The sequence below is a fragment of the Rhinoderma darwinii genome, chromosome 1, assembly GCF_050947455.1.
Source record: "Rhinoderma darwinii isolate aRhiDar2 chromosome 1, aRhiDar2.hap1, whole genome shotgun sequence".
In the NCBI taxonomy this organism is placed as follows: domain Eukaryota; kingdom Metazoa; phylum Chordata; class Amphibia; order Anura; family Rhinodermatidae; genus Rhinoderma; species Rhinoderma darwinii.
Genome location: NC_134687.1, coordinates 109454997 through 109477481, shown reverse-complemented (window position 1 = coordinate 109477481; position 22485 = coordinate 109454997). Strand labels below are relative to the sequence as shown.

The 22485-nt window shown below is 43.0% G+C and overlaps 1 protein-coding gene across 1 annotated transcript in view; it reads left to right on the top strand.

Moving 5' to 3' along the window:
- TLL1 (tolloid like 1) overlaps positions 1-22202 on the top strand; it is a 142669-nt gene extending 120467 nt beyond the window's left edge. The window contains exons 17-22 of the mRNA XM_075860269.1: positions 988-1168; positions 7678-7803; positions 8854-8981; positions 17570-17783; positions 18575-18825; positions 19991-22202. Coding sequence (XP_075716384.1) covers positions 988-1168; positions 7678-7803; positions 8854-8981; positions 17570-17783; positions 18575-18825; positions 19991-20122 — 1032 coding nt within the window. The 3' untranslated portion in view covers positions 20123-22202. The remainder of the gene's footprint in view (positions 1-987; positions 1169-7677; positions 7804-8853; positions 8982-17569; positions 17784-18574; positions 18826-19990) is intronic.
- The last annotated feature ends 283 nt before the right edge of the window (positions 22203-22485 follow it).

Below are 22485 nucleotides of genomic sequence, written 5' to 3'. Positions count from 1 at the left end.
ATATGTCAAGAAATGGCTCTGCCTGATCAGACTTTACTTAATACAGATCTGTTTTTCACTCATGTTCACGAACCACAATGTCTTATCTTTCTCGAAAAGAGGAGCAGTGACACTTAGCAACCAATCAGGTTGCTGCACTCATTTGCCAAAGAGTCCGAAAAATGAGGTTGAATCTGGTTGCCATAGGCAACTACTCCACTTTTCCCTTGCACCAGTTTTGATCTATGTCCCACAATGTGTGTTTTTTAAATATTGTGTTTGACTAGTCTAAAGCTTGCCCATATGCGCAAGATGGCTGTCGACTGAACACTAGTTCGTCTGACCGCTGTCTAGCCCGATGCAAAAACGCATGCTTGTATTGTCTGAGCGTTCATATTTACTGCAGAGGATAAGCCGCTGCCAGACACCTCTGTCACCGACCACTCATCTCTAAAGGGAACAAAGAATCCGGCATTCTAAAATCCATCAGGGAAAGTCTCGCTGCCCTCATACCTGTTAGATTGTCAGTGGATCCTGCAAATGTGTATAGTCCTCTTAAACACATCACAAAAAAGAAGTAGGTATTCTTGGGTTAACTATTGCTATTTATTGGTCTGTCTAGAAGTTGTTGTCTTGCTCCAATATTTCATCTAAACATTTACAAAAACATTTTTGCAGGCAATTTTTGGCATTCTGTAGTCCAGAAACTGATTTTCTTCATAAAATTATTTACCTCTACTTTAAAACCAAAGTGATAGCATATTGTGTGTCCATGTTAAGTTTGGGTGTACGCTCATTTTAAATGGGTGGTATATATTTTCTTAACGTTTTAGTTATTTCCCTAGGACTACTTGATTTGATAATCTGCCATCTGTCTGTTTTGCTGATACTGGATAAATTACATTCTACAATCTTAAATAAATCCGTGATTTGACGCTTTACTCTTGTTGTATGGACAAATAATAGTTATGATTTATTATATTGTTTTTACAATCTATGCATTTCCAGGTTTGCAAGTATGATTTTGTTGAGATTCGAAGTGGCCTATCTTCTGATTCAAAGTTACATGGAAAGTTCTGTGGGGCTGACGTGCCTGAGGTTATTACCTCCCAATACAACAATATGAGAATAGAATTTAGGTCTGATAATACAGTATCAAAAAAGGGCTTCCGTGCACACTTCTTCTCAGGTAAGGGTTCCAATGTCTTCTTTTTTATGTTCTGTTATTTTTCAGGTGAATTTATTTTGCGATCTTTACATCTGTGGTTACGTTAAAATCTTAGCTATACCGTTTAATGCCCATTTCCAGTTTGGGTGGGCCTCATGTATGTGTAACTAGTGATCAGTCACTTCACTTGTCTTCACAAAAATGCAGGAAACCTAAAACTGTAATCTAATAAGCTGCTATGGGAAACACCTCTACGTGTATGTTTTCATACATGAGGCCTGTGGTGTCTCGCTATGTATGGCATGGAAGCATAACAGTTACATAATACTAAACGCAACCAAGAACCAGACGTCAATGTACCTGTCAGACCTACAGATTGATCCTATTTTAGAAGTTGTGTTTTTTTTTAATTTGTTTTTTTTTTTACCTTAATATTTCTGGCACTGCTGGCTCTTCGTTGTGGGACTGGGATCTGTTCACTCACATGAATGAATAAGTCTGTGTGCTTTTATATATTCCTTTTCAGTGCTTATACCATTTACATTCCTCAATTTTCTTTGCACGGTATAATTAAAGGTAAAGTCTAAAACCATTTCACAGTTCTACGCCATATAAATATAGATCATTATCCAAACGCCATTATGTAATAGTGTTACTCTTCCGTTCACACTTTCCTATATGCCTGACTTACAGTATATGTTGGCATAACTGTTTTTGGTGTAAGTTACCCATAGCTCTATAGGCAATAAGGATACTCTTCTTTTTTATTTTTATATATATATATATATATATATATATATATCTCTCACACACGTTCAGGGCCCTTCTTCCATTGGACGGTGTCCTATGCAGTGCCTTCTATTGTCATATAGTGTACAAATCACCATATAGTTACTATAAGTGGCATACGGTATGTTGCCCAAATAACCGTGCCATACATTGGTGAAATAACACTTCAATACTCTTGTCTCTATAACACGACACAGTACTGCCACCACTATGCACTGCAACTATTATACAATAAAGTGCCTTAGTAGCAGTGTCATACTATAGTGACGTAAATCCCACCATACAGTACTCAAATAATAGCAACATAAACTAAGCAGCCCCATATATAAAATAATCTAAACTGTGCCATGCAATGTCTAAATAAAACTGCTATGTAATTAATAAGATTGTTGGTGGGCGCTAGTCTCTACTGCCAGGCCATCTGTAATGCCCCCCTCAGCGCCAAGGGCAGCTGATGTGCCCTGTACGACCGCAAAAGCCGCACATCCTTTAGGGCAGCCCTTCAAACGTTTGATAGGTTTATTTTCTGGATATTGTGCTTCAAAACTAGTGAATATTGCAGCCTGTAGAAAGTATTACGCACACCAATAGGGATAATTTTGCAGGTAAAATCTTTAATCTCTCATAACCATACCAGTGTGCAACGTTTCGGTCCTGGCACGGACCTTTTTCAAGCACTAGAGATTCATAAATACACATATATGTTATTCCATATCATAGCAAAGTATGTGACCGGTCAAAAGAGACATTCCAAAACATGTAGTATATACATATCTACAAATATACACAGGGAAAAATAGTCCTACAAAGTGGGAAGTAACTGATCAATGCGGCCACAAGTACCAGTCCGTACTGGATAATGAGCAACATGGTTATGCGCAGATAAGGCGGGATTCACACGACAGGGTCGTTCCCGAGGCCGAGTGTCGGCCGGTAAAATCGGCCATTTTGCCCGACCGGTTTGCATTAAGTTTTGCATCCGTGCCGGGCCGGGCAGATCCGGAAAGTGACATCAGCGACAACTCCTGAAGGGGAATCTCCATGTGTTCGGGGATTCCGCTTCAGGAGTTTCCCCTGATGTCACTGCCCAGATATGGACAGAGACATCAAGCGCTCTGTCCAGGAGCGGAATCCCCGAAAACACGGGGATTCCGCTCCTTCAAGGAGCTAAAGTGCGGCTAGCACATAGCAGAGCGGGGAGATACCTCCCCGCTCTGCTATAGAGGCGTCGCTACAGTAGTAGCAGCCGCAGCGGCTGCAGCCTTCCTAGACCGTTTTGAAAAGTGTCTTAAAAGGGGCATGGCTAAGAAAGCGTCTAACTTGTCTAGCAAGATTTGCAAAATTAATTATGCGGCGTGCGCCACTGCGATCAACTTGGAGCAGTTCCTGCCTGTGGGCTACTTTTTTCATGATTTTTAAGACCATATTCATCTGCGCCATTGAGTCTTGAGATTTCAACTCTAAACTACGGATCAGTCTAAGATAAGTGATCTAATGTATTTGAAAAGTGACTGTTCTATCAAAACATGCCAATATATACGTGAAAATGATATCCCCAATTTGAACTCTTATTTCTCTAAATGGGCTTTATGAATAGGTTTATGACTATACATTCATTATCCGTAAATATGTTGTATTTTTGCAGGCTGTATTCCAAAATGTCTGTTTTATATACTTAGGCTATGTTCACACGGAGTATTTTGCAGGAGGAATATCTGCCTCAAAATTCCGTTTGGAAGTTTGAGGCAGATTTTCCTCTCCCTGCACGCCGATATTCGCGGCGTTTTTCGCCCGCGGCCATTGAGCGCCATGGGCATAAAACACCGAAATAAGCTTTCTCTGCCTCCCATTGAAGTCAATGGGAGGTCAGAGGTGGAAACGCCCGAAGATGGGGCATGTCGCTTCTTTTTCCCGCGAGGCAGTTTTACTGCTCGGGGGGAAAAAGACGCCGGCGCCTCCCATTGAAATCAATGGTAGCCATTTTTGGGCCGTTTTTGCCGAGTTTTGAGACGCGGTTTCCGCGTCAAAAAACTCGTCAAAATACTCCGTGTGAACATAGCCTAAGGGGCTTCAAACTGCACTCTTTTTTTATATTTTTTTTTTTTGCGCACTTATTGTTTTTTAATGTGGTATATTTCCTGTAGTACACTTTTTTGTAATTTTTTTTTTGTCCTTTTTATCACTTTTTTATTTTTGCACATTTTTTTAAATTGATGGTTATATTTACAGGTGGTATCTGCTTTTTGATTGGTATTCTGAAAGTCATCATTGACATAACTCTAGTTTGGAGCTATTATTAAGATATGTTGGGGAATTACATAATGGGTTTCCTAGTAGTGGACTACAGACTAATAAATATGCAGTCCGCATAAATCGGTCTGTGTCTGCTAACAGGTGAGGGGGGAATCTGCAGGGAATTCAAAATTTACCACAGCCAATTCAGTTTAGTTATTATTGGAGCATTATTGTGGCTGAAATATAATAACATTATATGTGGGAGCTGCTGTTTATTCAATTTGCTAACATATCTTTTGAAAGCCGTTCCAAGATGGAGCTTTGCTTTAACATAGTTGGTTTCGGTATCCAATTGATTCTGCGGTATCCGTCATTTTGTGGAGGGGAATAGTTCACTTCGTAAGTGTACGTTCATTTCTGCCAATATGCCGATACATTTTTGTTCACAGACAAGAAAGCTGCCTGCAAAGAGAAAATTTTTATTTTTGAATCTTGCAAGGATATGATAAAAGGTGCCCCATCAGGTCGTGTACGTATATATGACAGACTAGTGGCCTCTGACAGGCTCAGAGGTACGACCAACCTGATGTAAGCTAACCTGTGTGGGGGGAATGGATGTGTGCTTTTTCTTGGGGCTAAGGGCACAAGCGTCCATTCAAAGTTGGGGAAACTGCTTTCTGCTCACTAAACAACAAATGGTTTGGGGTTTTTGGACTCTACAAAACATTTGTTTCAAAAACTTTTAACTAACCATATGGAAATAGAGAGAGCTATTCTCTAACCATAAACTTACATTTAATAATGTAACAAATGGCATTAAGTGTGATTTCTCCATAACCTGGCCTAAAAGCATCCATAGGATTGTGTCATTATTGTATAATTTGTCATTCACTGGCATAAAATTTATAGTTTTTTAAAAGTTGTCAGGCAGTAAAAGTTTTGTTACCTTGGCCTGATTTCCTTCAGGGCTGTGAGCATTCTTCAATTTCTGTGGATGACTTAAACTCACTCTGAGGACTGTAATAAGGAAGTAACGGTATTCCATTTAAGTTTTCGATGTATTTTCTTATTAGAGGACTTTAACCACATCTTACCACCAAATAAGCAAGAATGAAGATATTTATGCTGCTTATATAGCGCTAACATATTCCACAGTGCTGTACAGAAGTTGTCATCACTGACTGACCCCAGTGGGAGACTCAATGTAAATTCCCTATCTGCTTGGATTTCCTCCGGGTACTCCAGAAAAATACAAACACAGGAAGAACATACAGATGTTGCCCTTGGTTGGATTTGGACTGAGCCACCGTGCTGCCTAGTATACTATGAAAGTACATGGCTGAGGCGTATGTTCACGTTTCGTTTCATATAAGGTTTAGTAACTGTAAATACATAACATTACTTCTCCTGGACTAGTCCACAGTTGCATTATGTCTTATAGCCCTGAGCTGAATGCAGATTTTTTCTGGATGCTACTGGTACCAGTCGACAGACACACCATTTACAACTTTGCCGAGATCCTCTGATACAAAGCTCTCTGCTGCGTTCTGGGAGAGAGAGAGTTTCTTGAGCATCAGATTATTTTTCAGTGCCTACGAGAGAAAGTTCTGCCTACTTATTGTTCGGGATCTGTACAGAAGTGGTGGATGACTATTGGAAATAATTTAGGCTGCAAATAAGCATCAATAAAAAAATTTCAAAAAGGGGGTTACGTACACTTTAATAGATTTGGACATGGTGTAGTATCTCTATCATATTTATTTAGGGACTTCCTCTTCTTTTTTTTTTTTCTCGTGGCAACAAAAACGCTTTATTTTTTTTGTTTGTTTATTAATCCAATATGAAAGGGAAGTCCAAAAAACGACAGTAGTATTAGTTTGATCTATACAATATACAGATTCCAACTAAAATAAAATACCTATAAATACAAGTCCTTAAGTTCCTTTCTTCTGTGAAATTGTTAAAAATACTATCCAGCCATTTCTTAGCTATATCTGTTTCTAAGGGTCCTCTCACGCGGCCCAACATGGGCCGTGTAAACTAGCACCGATCAGCGGGACAGCTCGTTGATCGGTGTTCGTTTGCTCCTTTTCACAAGGAGCTATGTTTGAGGAAGAGCGATGCTTACTGCAATCGCTTGTCCTCGTACATTTCTATCAGGTCGGCAGCACGTCTCGATGTTTACACAGGGAGATGTGCTGCTGACAACGATAATATTTCCTGCAGCATAAATGATACAATCAGCCGATGAACGAGCGTTTGCTCATTTATTGAGTGATCGTTGCCCTGTTTACACAGGGCAATGATCGGGAACGAGTGTTCGCATGAACGCTTGTTTTCCCGATGATTGGCCCGTGTATTAGGGCCTTAAGAAGAGAGGTTAATGTCCCTGAACCCCGGCCCAAAAGGCACAACTGCCAAGTTATACGTCCTCCACTCACAATATTGCTACATAACTTGGCAAATTTGTTGTTCGGCAATTTGAGAGAGCTGCTCAGACTCTCAGGAGCCGATATGGCCAAACAGACAGAAGTGGAGAATTCGAGATTTATATTTGATGGTATTTTTGTTGTGGAATGCGCTATAATGTCTGCTCTGTGGGAACCATGAATATCATTATTCCCATTACTTCTTTCAAACATAACCTGCAGATAAGACTGGTTTAACAACATGTTATGATAAGGATATTTCATGGCTGTCCCCTTCAGAAGCCCTGATGACTAATAAGCCCTTGAACGACGACATACAAGATGAAGTTGTTGAGCTTCGTCTCATGATTAACTTTGTCCCTTTTAATTACTGTAATTGTTATGCATCAATGTGTTGTATTGCCGTAGCAAAGCATTAGATGCTGTAGGATTTTCTATGTATGTCAAGAGCAACCTGCCACTTTTGATTTCAAGCTATGACCAGGTCTGTTTGATAATAATATCTGACACATTCCTGCGCTAGCGAATGCCTCTCTCTGGAACGTCGACTGTTAAGAGTCACTTTTTAATGCAGCAAAACTGTTGACCTTCTGCCAGTTACTCTTCATCTTTTCATCTCTTCTTCAGTTCTAATGGTGGAAGTATCAATATTTAATACCTATTAATTTACGTCTCTGTACTGGCCGCTTCCTTGTTACATATTAATATATCTCTATAGCACTATGGATTGGTCTCCTATATACACATGTTTATTTACAATGTTTAAAAGCATAGCTTGGTTTAATCTGTATTTAACATTTGACGTGTACCCTTGTTATGCTTGTGAATGTTTTTATCTTGAGTGATTTACAATTGGCATATTAAAACAAATAGCGGAGATGGTGGTTAGTCCTCACATTTCTGTTTCCAAACACTTATATTGCAATTTGAAGAATAGAATGTATACAAGGTTACAGGTTGAGCTGGAAAACTCTCTATTGCATGAGATGCTTTGCTTGAATTAACAAGAATTTGGTAAATTATGTTTCTGTACATACTGTACAGCTGTCTTGTAACGAAGACTTGTCTTCTTTGCAGACAAAGATGAATGCTCTAAAGAGAATGGGGGCTGCCAACACGAATGCATCAATACTATTGGTAGCTATGTCTGTCAGTGCCGCAATGGATTTGTACTCCATGAGAATAAACATGACTGCAAAGAAGGTATGCGCCACTAATTATACATATGATCCTAATAATATATGCCCAGTGTAAATTGAGCACCATACATGGTACATAGGCACTAAAGCTATCCAAATATCAAAAGGGTGAAGTATAACTCGTCATTCTGTACAGGGATAGATTTTAGAAGGTAGTCTTCTCTATTTGGAATCTTTAGTGTTTTCCAACCAGGGTTTATTGGTGTCTAATCAGAGGTTCCCCAGAATATAGCAGCAGTAAGAGCTTCTACTTTAAAAAGTGACTACTCATGGAGACATATAAAAAGTTTGGGTCAGTGGGGGTCCTGGTGCTGAGACCCCCACCGTTGCTGAAACAAAGGTGCAGAAGCGCTCCCTGTCAGCCTGAAGACTGCGCTAGAATGTGTGTAAACCGCTTCCAGCCTGACACACGGGGCTGATCACAGCCCAAGGTGCAAAGCGCTCAGGTGAGCACTTCTGCACCTTCGTTTTAGCAACGTTGTGGGTCTCAGCACGACATCTCAAAAGATTGAAAGTGTAGTTACCCTTTAACAGTAGGGACAGAAAACTGACTCTTAGCCTCCTCAAAGATGTTTGGCAAAGCAGATAACACATCTCGGCCTAAAAAAGCATTTGTTAGTCCTTTCCCTTTGCTTTAATGTGTCCCTATGCCAATCTTCTTTGAGGTATGAGTTCCCTGAGAGTGAAAAAAATTGTCAGGGGTTCCCTTATGGTAATACAATGGGCAATAAATGCTTTACTTGTATACAAGTCTTAGGTGGGGAGGTGAGGGGATTATACAATAGTTCAATAACAAAGGGAAAGCCCTTTTTTGCTACAAAGCAAAATTGTAAAATATAATATTTGTTATGATAAGGAAGAAAATTGACAATTCTAGCCATTAATACATCAAATGTGGCAGATTTTATGTAATACATAAAGAAGCATAGAGTACATGTGTTCTATACAAGAACAGGTGTTATATAGAAAGACTGAATTCCATAAAGATTTGTTTGTGATATGTATAATTTTCTATGATCAACTCATATATAACAAGTCATATTTCCCAATACAGCTGAATGTGAGCACAGAATTCATAGCCCTAACGGATTATTAACAAGCCCCAACTGGCCAGACAAGTATCCAAGTCGGAAGGAATGTACTTGGGAAATAAGTGCCACTCCAGGCCATAGGGTTAAACTAGTAAGTACTTGCAGAAGTTAAAATGGTTTTAAATAAGTTATTTTCTGCTTAAATGGGGGGGAGGGGAGAGATAAACAATGTGAAAAATGTAATTTCAGATTTTCACAAATAACCATGTGTCCAATCAAATATATCAGACTATAGATTACAATGACTGTGTGTACACTACAGATGTACTTGTAGAAAATCTCATTCCAAATCAATGGGCATTGAGTTGGCTCACCACTTTGCGGTTATGCTGGCCTCTACTTTTTTTGGAAGGCCTTACACTAGATTTTGGACCTACAAGAGTGGCAGTAAGGCCTGCTACACAGTCTACATTCTAGCTCATTCCCAAGTTGATCAATATGGTTGACCAAAGGTGCAGCTTAGTTAAATTTTTCCACATTTGAAGGAGTTATCCAGGATTAGAAAAACATGGCTGCCTGATTTCAAAGACCGTGCCTCACCTGTCCACCGGTTGTGGTGGTATTGCAGCTCATCACCTTTCACTTCAATGTAGCAGAGCTGCAATACCAGACACAACCAATGGACAAATACGGTGCTGTTTCTAGGAGAACGCAGCCATGTTTTTTTTATCCTTTACAACTCTGCAAATCATTTTTTTGGGTTAGCTCATTTAAAGGCCTTCTTAAAAACTGTTACCAGAAGGTTACAAGCACAAAGTTCTCTGGGATATCTTTGTACACTACAGCGCTAATATTTATTAAAATGAAAGAGCCCAAGCCAAAACGCAAAAAACATCCCCAGACCAATATTCCTTTTACACCGTTAGGGGAATCTGGGTTGTCTTTCCGATCAGACTGCTTGATGGTGGTGAAGTAGGATTCATCGCTCCAAAAAATTATCGAGATATGCTTTGCACCACACAGTGTTGTTCATACCAACCAACCTATTGTAACTTGTAGTTAATATAATCGAAGCAAACTTACAATCCTAGTGGTGTGTATTTATCCAGTGATACTACATTCCAGCCCTATGAGTCTTTATCAACCACATTTATTGAGGAACTAGAAACAAAAAGCTTCCCTGCATGTTCTGGTTTGTTATTCAAAAAAGACATCTGCAGCGTTTTGCTTGAACAGGCATTAGCTGTACAGATTGTTCCTGAGGAAAATTAAGCTGCTTTTCCTTGTGTTTTTGGCCCAGACCCTGCTAAACACAATTCCTTCTGTGTTCGCAACATACATTTTGGAGATCTAGGCCTGTCTTTAAATTAAGTTACCTCAGAAGACATGTTTAGTGACTGGCTCCTTATTATAAAAATCACAAAAAATGTATTTTACAAACCTGACCACTCTTTTGGGTACTGTTAGCATAGTATTAACCCCTTATTGACCGCCCACCATCTTTTGACGACAGGCAGTGCATGTGCTTAGTCTAAAGCGACGTCTTTTGGCGTCACTGTAGAAGAGGTTAATGAGCACTCCTCCTCCTCTGCAGAAGCTGTAACTAACAGCTCCTGATCTTAGAGAAGCCTGCTGAATACAGCTGGGGTCGGAAAACCCTAACAGCAGCCTGTGTGATTGTGACACAGTGTAATGTATTGGCATACAGGAGTATGCTAATACATTACAATAAAAAATAGTTATAAATAAAGTTATCCCTTAATGGGATTAAAAAAAAAAGAAGTAAATAAATTAAAAAAAAGTCATCATTTTGCATAAAATTTATTTTATTGCACCTAGACTAAATAAAAACAACCTAGACATATTAGGTATTTACACGACTGTAATAACCTGAAGAATTAATCTAACTGGTTATTTAGCGTGAAACGTGAACGGGATAAAAAAAAGAAACAAGAAAAACTATGCAGAGAATTGCTTTTTCCTATATTCACGCCGTAAAAATATACTTTTTCGACCTCCAAACTCTGAAAAAAAATACAATTTCTCCGCATAAAACAAGGCCTCATACGGCCACGTCAACGAAAAAATAGTTATGGCTGCTAAAATGCAGAGACGTAAAAACTGAAAAATGTAGCTTATCATTAAGACCTTTTCAGGCCTGGTCATTAGGGGATTAAACCATATTTATTAGGAAAACTATTTAGCACTTAAAGAGGCTCTGTCACCACATTATAAGTGCCCTATCTCCTACATCGAGAGATGGGCGCTATAATTTAGGTGACATCAGTGCTTTTTATTTAGAAAAACTATCTATTTTTACGACGTTATTAGTGATTTTAGCTTTATGCTAATTACTTTCTTAATGCCCAAGTGGGCGTATTTTTACTTTAGGCCAAGTGGGCGTTGTACAGAGGAGTGTATGACACTGACCAATCCGTGACCAATCGGCGTCATACACTTTTCTCCATTCATTTACTCCGCGCATAGTGACACTGCGTTTTTCACTATGTGCTGTCTTATACTGACACATTAACGTTACTGAAGTGTTTAGACAGTGAATAGACATTCCTTCCAGCCAGTACGGGATGTCTATTCACAATCCTGACACTTCTGTAACGTTTCTGTGCGTAATCTCGCTGTAACCTGTCATTTACAGCGTGATCTCGCGAGATTACGCTTTTTCTGCTGTAAGTACCACAGAAACGTTACTGAAGTGTTGGGGTTGTGAATAGACATCCCGTCGTGGCTGAAAGGAATGTCTATTCACTGTCTAAACACTTCAGTAACGTTAATGTGTCAGTTTAAGACAGCACATACTGATCTAGCAGGATCCCTATGCGCTGGGTAAATGAATGGAGAGAAGTGTATGACGCTGATTGGCCACTGATTTGGTCAGCGTCATACACTCCTCTGTACAACGCCCACTTGGTCTAAAGTAAAAACACTTTTTTCTAAATAAAAAGCACTGATGTCACCTACATTATAGCGCCCATCTCCTTATGTAGGAGAGGGCACTTATAATGTGGTGACAGAGCCTCTTTAAGTCTCATTAAGGGAACTTCTTTTACAATAAAAGCTTGCCCAGTGATCAGCTAAGCTCCAGAAAGCCCTGGCGATCAGCTGTTCTTTCCAGGGAGGTCAAACAGCCAGCTAGACCGCTGCAGGGGAAATGTATTATTGCATGGCGGCCATTCAGATAATTAGTGGTCCATGAGATACATGGATGGGCCAAGTCTACTGGAGCAGGAGCTGCTCTTTTGCATTGTAGCCAGAGCATTCAGCTATACTGCATTAAAGGGGTTTCCCCACTAAAGTAAATGACGGTATATCGCAAGGATATGCCATCCCTTACTGATCAGTAGGCATCCAACTAATAGGATCCCCACGGACCTTAACATCATTGTTTTCTCCTACCCAGCAGTGATCCTGGCCACCTGCTGTGCATGGGTGGGAAAAATAACTCTGAAGGTCAAACCCCCCACCTGTCAGAATGCCATGGCAAATCCTAGTGATCTTCAATAGTATTGAAAATGGGTATTTAAAAATGTACCTTATTTTCTGACCATACAACACTATTTTTAGCAAGGAAAATTTGAGCTGAAAAGTCTGTATGTTCTATAGTCCACAGTCAGGGGGCCCCCGTGGTTCCAGATCTGTATGATCAGTGCAGGGCACGAAGGGAAGGTGACAAACCTGAATTAGTTCAAACAGGACACCACAAGACACGTTGCTGGAGACTCAGGAGGTGAGCACACCACCAGGTATTAACCTTTGTTTTACCCTAGGCCACCAGTTAAATTATCAACCTCCCTCATACACTCTAAACCACAAGGTATCCGATCTATATTTTAACTTAGACCACCAGGAAACAAACTATTAAGCTCTCATAGTCTAGACCCCCAGGAATTAAACTCCACTTTTACCCTAGACCACCAGGAAATCAAATATGCACCCCCTCTTCTACCCTAGACCACCACAAATAATGACATTAACCCCTCCACTACTTTAGACTATTAGGGAAGTTTTGGTTGGTATGAAATTATATATTTTTATTTTTTTGCTTATTTTACCTTGTCCGAACCTCCTGGGTGCTTTCTATAATCCTGTGCGTCTTGTAGTCCGAAACATATGATACTTCAAGAACAATAGCCTCACTGACATTCGCGATCGCCTGCATTTTGGGTGTATTCACATGGCTGTTTTTTTAACGTCCTGTGAATAATGGGATCTAGTACAGGGAGGCTGTGTGGCATCTAGTACAGGGAAGCTATGTGGCATCTAGTACAGGGAGGCTGTGTGGCATCTAGTACAGGGAGGCTGTGTGGCATCTAGTACAGGGAGGCTGTGTGGCATCTAGTACAGGGAGGCTGTGTGGCATCTAGTACAGGGAGGCTGTGTGGCATCTAGTACAGGGAGGCTGTGTGGCATCGTGTACAGCGGGGCGTGTGGCATCGTGTACAGGGACGCTGTAAATAGTGTCTAGATGAACATGTGACCTTATTTTGGGTGTTTTCAGTGGGCTGGGACAAAAAAAGCCTCATCAATGTAATTCTTCAGTTTTTTTGTTTTTTTTAACGCCCATGAAAAACTGATGCATAATGGATGTCAAACGGCCATTAAAAACGGACAGACGGACTGGAAATTGATGAAACCGAGACACCGATGCAAAACGGCCATGAAAAACTGACAGTTGATCAGTTTTTAATGGACATTTTTTTTCACTGTCGTGTGAATATAGCCTTAAGTTGCATACATAATGGGCTTTATGATGTATAGTCTTAGGCTATATTCACACAACAGCAACAAAAAATATGGCAGCCTCCCTGTAGATGATGCCGCGCAGCCTCCCTGTAGATGATGCCGCGCAGCCTCCCTGTAGATGATGCCGCGCAGCCTCCCTGTAGATGATGCTGCGCAGCCTCCCTGTAGATGATGCCGCGCAGCCTCCCTGTAGAGGATGCCGCGCAGCCTCCCTGTAGAGGATGCCGCGCAGCCTCCCTGTAGAGGATGCCGCGCAGCCTCCCTGTAGAGGATGCCGCGCAGCCTCCCTGTAGAGGATGCCGCGCAGCCTCCCTGTAGAGGATGCCGCGCAGCCTCCCTGTAGAGGATGCCGCGCAGCCTCCCTGTAGAGGATGCCGCGCAGCCTCCCTGTAGAGGATGCCGCGCAGCCTCCCTGTAGAGGATGCCGCGCAGCCTCCCTGTAGAGGATGCCGCGCAGCCTCCCTGTAGAGGATGCCGCGCAGCCTCCCTGTAGAGGATGCCGCGCAGCCTCCCTGTAGATGATGCCGCGCAGCCTCCCTGTAGATGATGCCGCGCAGCCTCCCTGTAGATGATGCCGCGCAGCCTCCCTGTAGATGATGCCGCGCAGCCTCCCTGTAGATGATGCCGCGCAGCCTCCCTGTAGATGATGCCGCGCAGCCTCCCTGTAGATGATGCCGCGCAGCCTCCCTGTAGATGATGCCGCGCAGCCTCCCTGTAGATGATGCCGCGCAGCCTCCCTGTAGATGATGCCGCGCAGCCTCCCTGTAGATGATGCCGCGCAGCCTCCCTGTAGATGATGCCGCGCAGCCTCCCTGTAGATGATGCCGCGCAGCCTCCCTGTAGATGATGCCGCGCAGCCTCCCTGTAGATGATGCCGCGCAGCCTCCCTGTAGATGATGCCGCGCAGCCTCCCTGTAGATGATGCCGCGCAGCCTCCCTGTAGATGATGCCGCGCAGCCTCCCTGTAGATGATGCCGCGCAGCCTCCCTGTAGATGATGCCGCGCAGCCTCCCTGTAGATGATGCCGCGCAGCCTCCCTGTAGATGATGCCGCGCAGCCTCCCTGTAGATGATGCCGCGCAGCCTCCCTGTAGATGATGCCGCGCAGCCTCCCTGTAGATGATGCCGCGCAGCCTCCCTGTAGATGATGCCGCGGAGCCTCCCTGTAGATGATGCCGCGCAGCCTCCCTGTAGATGATGCCGCGCAGCCTCCCTGTAGATGATGCCGCGCAGCCTCCCTGTAGATGATGCCGCGCAGCCTCCCTGTAGATGATGCCGCGCAGCCTCCCTGTAGATGATGCCGCGCAGCCTCCCTGTAGATGATGCCGCGCAGCCTCCCTGTAGATGATGCCGCGCAGCCTCCCTGTAGATGATGCCGCGCAGCCTCCCTGTAGATGATGCCGCGCAGCCTCCCTGTAGATGCCGCGCAGCCTCCCTGTAGATGATGCCGCGCAGCCTCCCTGTAGATGATGCCGCGCAGCCTCCCTGTAGATGATGCCGCGCAGCCTCCCTGTAGATGATGCCGCGCAGCCTCCCTGTAGATGATGCCGCGCAGCCTCCCTGTAGATGATGCCGCGCAGCCTCCCTGTAGATGATGCCGCGCAGCCTCCCTGTAGATGATGCCGCGCAGCCTCCCTGTAGATGATGCCGCGCAGCCTCCCTGTAGATGATGCCGCGCAGCCTCCCTGTAGATGATGCCGCGCAGCCTCCCTGTAGATGATGCCGCGCAGCCTCCCTGTAGATGATGCCGCGCAGCCTCCCTGTAGATGATGCCGCGCAGCCTCCCTGTAGATGATGCCGCGCAGCCTCCCTGTAGATGATGCCGCGCAGCCTCCCTGTAGATGATGCCGCGCAGCCTCCCTGTAGATGATGCCGCGCAGCCTCCCTGTAGATGATGCCGCGCAGCCTCCCTGTAGATGATGCCGCGCAGCCTCCCTGTAGATGATGCCGCGCAGCCTCCCTGTAGATGATGCCGCGCAGCCTCCCTGTAGATGATGCCGCGCAGCCTCCCTGTAGATGATGCCGCGCAGCCTCCCTGTAGATGATGCCGCGCAGCCTCCCTGTAGATGATGCCGCGCAGCCTCCCTGTAGATGATGCCGCGCAGCCTCCCTGTAGATGATGCCGCGCAGCCTCCCTGTAGATGATGCCGCGCAGCCTCCCTGTAGATGATGCCGCGCAGCCTCCCTGTAGATGATGCCGCGCAGCCTCCCTGTAGATGATGCCGCGCAGCCTCCCTGTAGATGATGCCGCGCAGCCTCCCTGTAGATGATGCCGCGCAGCCTCCCTGTAGATGATGCCGCGCAGCCTCCCTGTAGATGATGCCGCGCAGCCTCCCTGTAGATGATGCCGCGCAGCCTCCCTGTAGATGATGCCGCGCAGCCTCCCTGTAGATGATGCCGCGCAGCCTCCCTGTAGATGATGCCGCGCAGCCTCCCTGTAGATGATGCCGCGCAGCCTCCCTGTAGATGATGCCGCGCAGCCTCCCTGTAGATGATGCCGCGCAGCCTCCCTGTAGATGATGCCGCGCAGCCTCCCTGTAGATGATGCCGCGCAGCCTCCCTGTAGATGATGCCGCGCAGCCTCCCTGTAGATGATGCCGCGCAGCCTCCCTGTAGATGATGCCGCGCAGCCTCCCTGTAGATGATGCCGCGCAGCCTCCCTGTAGATGATGCCGCGCAGCCTCCCTGTAGATGATGCCGCGCAGCCTCCCTGTAGATGATGCCGCGCAGCCTCCCTGTAGATGATGCCGCGCAGCCTCCCTGTAGATGATGCCGCGCAGCCTCCCTGTAGATGATGCCGCGCAGCCTCCCTGTAGATGATGCCGCGCAGCCTCCCTGTAGATGATGCCGCGCAGCCTCCCTGTAGATGATGCCGCGCAGCCTCCCTGTAGATGATGCCGCGCAGCCTCCCTGTAGATGATGCCGCGCAGCCTCCCTGTAGATGATGCCGCGCAGCCTCCCTGTAGATGATGCCGCGCAGCCTCCCTGTAGATGATGCCGCGCAGCCTCCCTGTAGATGATGCCGCGCAGCCTCCCTGTAGATGATGCCGCGCAGCCTCCCTGTAGATGATGCCGCGCAGCCTCCCTGTAGATGATGCCGCGCAGCCTCCCTGTAGATGATGCCGCGCAGCCTCCCTGTAGATGATGCCGCGCAGCCTCCCTGTAGATGATGCCGCGCAGCCTCCCTGTAGATGATGCCGCGCAGCCTCCCTGTAGATGATGCCGCGCAGCCTCCCTGTAGATGATGCCGCGCAGCCTCCCTGTAGATGATGCCGCGCAGCCTCCCTGTAGATGATGCCGCGCAGCCTCCCTGTAGATGATGCGCAACAATACACTACATTTAACATTTTACATTTTCGGCTGCCCTGCACACTCACTGATGCAGCGCCGATGCTCTCGGCGTCTTCAGGTGTGGTCTCTCGTCTGCACGGGATCTGCCAAGGTGGTGCAATGACGTCATCGCGTCGCATTTGCAGAACCCTTGAAGACGAGAGACCACCCCTAAAGAGGACGGCGCTACATCGGTGAGTATGCCAACGATAGCCAGCAAGGGAACTAGTTGTTCCCTTGCCAATCCCCATGTCACAGATCCGTTTTTAACAGTTGTTAACATGTATTGACATCGTTTAAAAACTGATTCATTGACTTCTATGGGACACGTGCTATTTTTTGACGGACATTATTCACGGGCTGTTAAAAAAAAAAAAAAAAAAATGGCCGTGAGAATACAGCCATAAAACATCATTGTTCTGAAAACGACCATGTGACGGCCGTTAAAATAAAGGCCGTCACATGGCCGTTTTTCACGGTCGTGTGAATGTAGCCTAAGAGCTGATTCATGTGAAAACTATTTAGTGTAAATTCCATGCCTAGTCTCTCCAACACTCGGAAGAAGGCGTTCATATTATAGCAAGGTCGTTTTCTGTAGCTTCTCATAGGCTGTACATTACTTTTTCATGGTAATTTGCTTTTCCACTAGACGTTTGGTGAATTTGAAATTGAGCAGCATCAAGAGTGTGCTTATGACCACCTGGAAGTTTTTGATGGAGAAACGGATAAGTCTTCTATCCTGGGACGGTTATGTGGTAATAAAATCCCAGAGCCTTTACTTGCCACTGGAAATAAGATGTTTCTCCGCTTCATGTCGGACGCATCCGTACAAAGAAAAGGTTTTCAAGCCACACATTCCACAGGTCAGTAGAAATGTTTTACTCAATGTCTGTGTGCACAAAGGTTTGAGTAATAACTGAGCGAGTCGAAGTGGGAAGCCATTAGATGAAAGCTTCCTTGGAAAAGCCACAATGACGTGTAAAATAAGATTGTGATGCTTTATACACCTGCATATTTCTGGATGAAATATTTTACCCAAAAATTCTGGAGTTTACAGAATATGCAAAATACTTTTTTCTCTTACTGAAGTGCTTCTGTCTGGGCCCTGTACTAAAACATCTCGCATAAATGAAGGTCTCGTGTTGGGTGGGGGAGTGGGAGTTAATTCATTAATATGTTTAAAATATTAAGCAAATGTTATATATATATTTTTATGTATTGCAACCAATAATGTTAGCAATATTAACAAAAAGTTGCGTTACAGCGACATCTAGTGGTAAGGAAGACATACATAGCTTTGATTCTTTTTGTTCTCTTTTTTTATAAAATTAGAAACATCATTAGAAGTTTAAATGTTATGGATTGAGTTTGCGTTTTCTTTCCGTACTTGGTATGATTTAAGATTCTTTGCATATTCCTTATGAAACTCTATCATTTAAAGATAAATATGCTTCACGTCCACAAAATTTAAAATGATTAAATGTCAAGAGTCCGATTTTCCTGGCTGATTGACTACATTGAGATTGGCTAAAATTATGTGCAGGTTAAGTCATCTCCTTAAGCCGATGCTTGACCATGCGTTTATTTTTGAGTTTTTAACAATTCTCAATATACCCTGAATTCATATATTGATGTCCTTATGTTCATATTTTAGAGTGTGGTGGTAGACTAAAGCCAGAATCAAAATCAAGAGACTTGTATTCACATGCCCAGTTTGGAGACAACAATTATCCAGTCCAAGCAGATTGTGAGTGGTTGTTGGTGACAGAAAGAGGTCTTCAGGTTGAACTAGACTTCCCAACATTTGAGGTGGAAGAAGAAGCAGACTGTGGTTATGACTATATGGAGCTCTTTGATGGTCATGATACATCTGCGATGCGGCTAGGACGTTTCTGTGGATCAGGCGTAAGTCTATTCATTACCATAACATGTATAATATAGAGGCTTATGATGCTTTTATGTGTTGGGAGCTACTAACACACAGTTATGCCAGTCAAGCTGAGCATTGTATGGAATGGACTTGTATGATGGATGTTCATTGCTCTCTGGAACAATCCGGAATCAAGCAGCGCTCGACCACCACTCCACTTATGTCTTCAGTTGAGCAGTGAGGAGGAACAGCCGGTTCGTGACACACGTTCCCTGGATCGGTGGGTGTCCCAGCAATGGGGCACCCAACGTTCAAACTATTATCACCTGTCCTGTGGAAAACAGGATATTCTAATACTTCTGCAATTTATAATCTGCATGCAAAAAACCGAATGTCCGTTAGAGGTTGGTAAAAAATTATTTTTCTCCCATCCAAGTGTATGAACCCCTTGAAATCTATCCACGAACCACAAATTAAAGGCGGAACCTGCCAGCAAGTGTTTAATTCTATTGCGTTCAATTCTATTGCGTTCCTACTGCAGGGGAAATTAAGCATTACATGTTACCCATTAAAATCGATGGACTTACCAGGTCCTCCAGAGGAAGAGAGATAGGCTCTTTGTGTTTGCTCTCCTCTCTGGATAATAGATGATGGTTGCACACGAGGGACACCCCTCTTTTAACGCAGAATGCCGAAGGCTTCTTTAACACACAGCATCTTTTTAATGCAGTTTAAGACGCCATTATTAAAATGAAACATGCGTTTTTGTCGTTTTTCATTTGGTGTCCTTTCGTACGTGCTTTTTTTTTTTTCCTGCCATTTTTAAAGTTCTATAGTGAAGCCTATTAGGAAAACGCCATCCCCAGACCATGCTGCTTTTGGAAATAAAACAACGCAGTTGTGTAGTGCATTTGTTCTTTTACTATAGGCTTTAATGTCGCACAAAAAAAAAAGCACCACAACATTTTTCAACTTCTGACAAATAAATTAGAATTAGAACAAAGTCCCATCTGTGCAGATATATACAGAGATCAATATAATTTCTTCTTTGCTAGAGCATTTTATTATATAAGGGATATGCTTGTCTCTCTCTTGCTTGTTATGGTATAAATACAGCTAATACATTAACATTTCGATTTCTTGTTTTCAAGAATGTCATATAAAGATTCAGAATTGTAACCTCTTCTATATGTATTTCAGCCTCCAGAAGAAATTCTATCCAGTGCGGATGCAATACTAATTCATTTTCATACAGATGACACAATCAGCAAGAAGGGATTTCATATACGATACAAAAGCGTAAAGTATCAAGACGTCCTACACACCAAATAACACATGAAACCTCTGCAGCAGAAAATGGGGGATAAAAGACCGCACATGAGAACTTAAAATTGGAAGTATTTTTTTTACTAACGTTATTAGTACAAATGTTTTATATCGTAATTAGAATTGGAAGCATCGACATTAGGAACTGCACTGACCAGTAATGAACAATTCTAGCAAAAGACGTTGATAAAATGATTACAAATGGACAACCAGGGCAGACTTTGAACACAGGGTTTTGCATGCTGCTGGGGAAGCTTTGGGGGAATTCACAAAAAAATAACTTCTAGGATAGTGTGTAATAGATTGGTTTCTATGTTGACGATTTTAAGAACATTTATATGATACGTGAGGAAGTTGTCCTTTTTATATGGTGGTTTTCAGACATTGTTGTATTCTGACATTCACAACCGCAAAATAAAACCTGGTAAAGTAAACCGTTATTTCTATAGAAGATAAATATTCAGCAAGTCCTTTTTGTGAATTTCCCCCTTAAGCGCTTTCATACTTAGCTTGACATTTGTCAATGCTCCCTGCAAGATTACTCTGCAATGTTCATTGAAAGTCACCCCAAGGACCGCTCCATCTTCTGACTATGGTCTGAGAAGAAATAGAAGACAAGATGAAAAGTTCCTGCAGGCCACAGACTCATGTGTTCACAGAATTCCTCGGACTGGACTTTTGTGCTTGGCAGATCGCTTATCGTGCAAACAAAATGACCTCGAGAATGCAAATTAAGAAGGTCTTTAGGAGATGTTCGGAAATCTTGTCAGGACTCCTCCATTTATCCAGTTACACAAAGATGCTTAGGATCTGCGAACTTAAAGCCTCTTTGTCTCCACGCAGACGTCTGTTTTACATCCGAGAAACAGCCACTTTTGTTCCTTTCGTTGTAACCATCATTTATACGAATGTAACTTTCTCTTTCCTCCGCTACGTTCATAGTGTGAATGCTGTTAAGAAAAGGATGTTTTCAATTTACTGACCTAATATGCCATATGTTGTAATGCACTGTTACTGTGCAACAAACCTAATCAGGGACCTGTTATTCAAGTCTGTCCTACTTCTGAGACTCCTTCTATGCTGAGGGGAATAAAAGAAAAAATAAATATTAAACCGGAAATATCAGCTGAATTGCAAAACATGAAATCCAGACTATGGTTTTACCTTTTTCAGAATCCGTCCTTATAACGGCTGCTATTTCTTTAGTGTGTGAATATGACAAACTGTAATTCAAACTCCATTAAATGCAGAGAATTCAGTATCGGCTGTAGAAAAGGCCTCTTATGTGAATATATACTCTCTACTCCGCTTATACATAACATGTTATTGGATGAAATCTCCAATGGTGCTATATCCGTTAAGAAAACACACAAATTACTCTGATAAAAGGAAAAAAAATTGAGCCAACAAAAGCGAGAAATATGAATGTGTCTCTGTGACCGTCGACATACTAATTCTAAAGACTTCTGAAGTATATGGAGAACTCACCGCAATTTCAGCTCTGTGACCTGTGGAACAACAATTGTTGCCTTAGAATTCTTGCACATGATCAAACCGATCTTCTTGTAGACACATCTGTAATTTGATATGTCTCTGGACAACTTTAACATTTTAATGTATGTTACAAAGAATCTTCAAGGACGTTTTAAGCTTCGCTCTAGCATATACTGTACATATTATAACGTGCTGCTTTCTCGGTAGATGTACTGTGTGTTATTTTTGAACTGTTCTATTATGTGCTTTTAGACATTGTACAGCCATGATATATCTGCGATTGTCAATTTGTATGAATGTACATGTTCCTAGTGTGTGAAATATCTTGTATGGTCGACCAGTTAAATTGTTACTTTGTGCCAAATTATTATTTTTTCCTTTTGACAGTAGCAACTTTTTTTATTTAAAGTTGTCATATGCAGAGAAGTAGGGTTTATTTAAGATCTTCATGCTACCGTTTGTTTTATTAAATAGAAATCTGGTTTTGCTATTATTGGATGGAGGTTGCTAAACACATTGGCATCAAACATCTGTTAATTCACTGCATCGTTCACTGGCACTAATAAAACCTGTTTTATTCCTTTTAAAATTCTTCAGAAGTTACCAGTATGTATATTTTAACAGTTCAGATCCATATGATACTACATATAGTCTTCTTTCTTGAGGTAACAACTTTTTTTTTTTTTGTAATATATTGGATATATTGATAAGTTATCAATTATCTGCACAAAAATTTTCCCAGTTCTACTTTTATGGCTGTAGCCTGCTGATAAACTTCTCACTCTGGGATTCCGCTTTCTCATAATCTCTAGCGATAAAGGCCACAACCAATAAAGGTCAGCCCAAGGAAGTAGTGAACTACTATTCTTCAACAT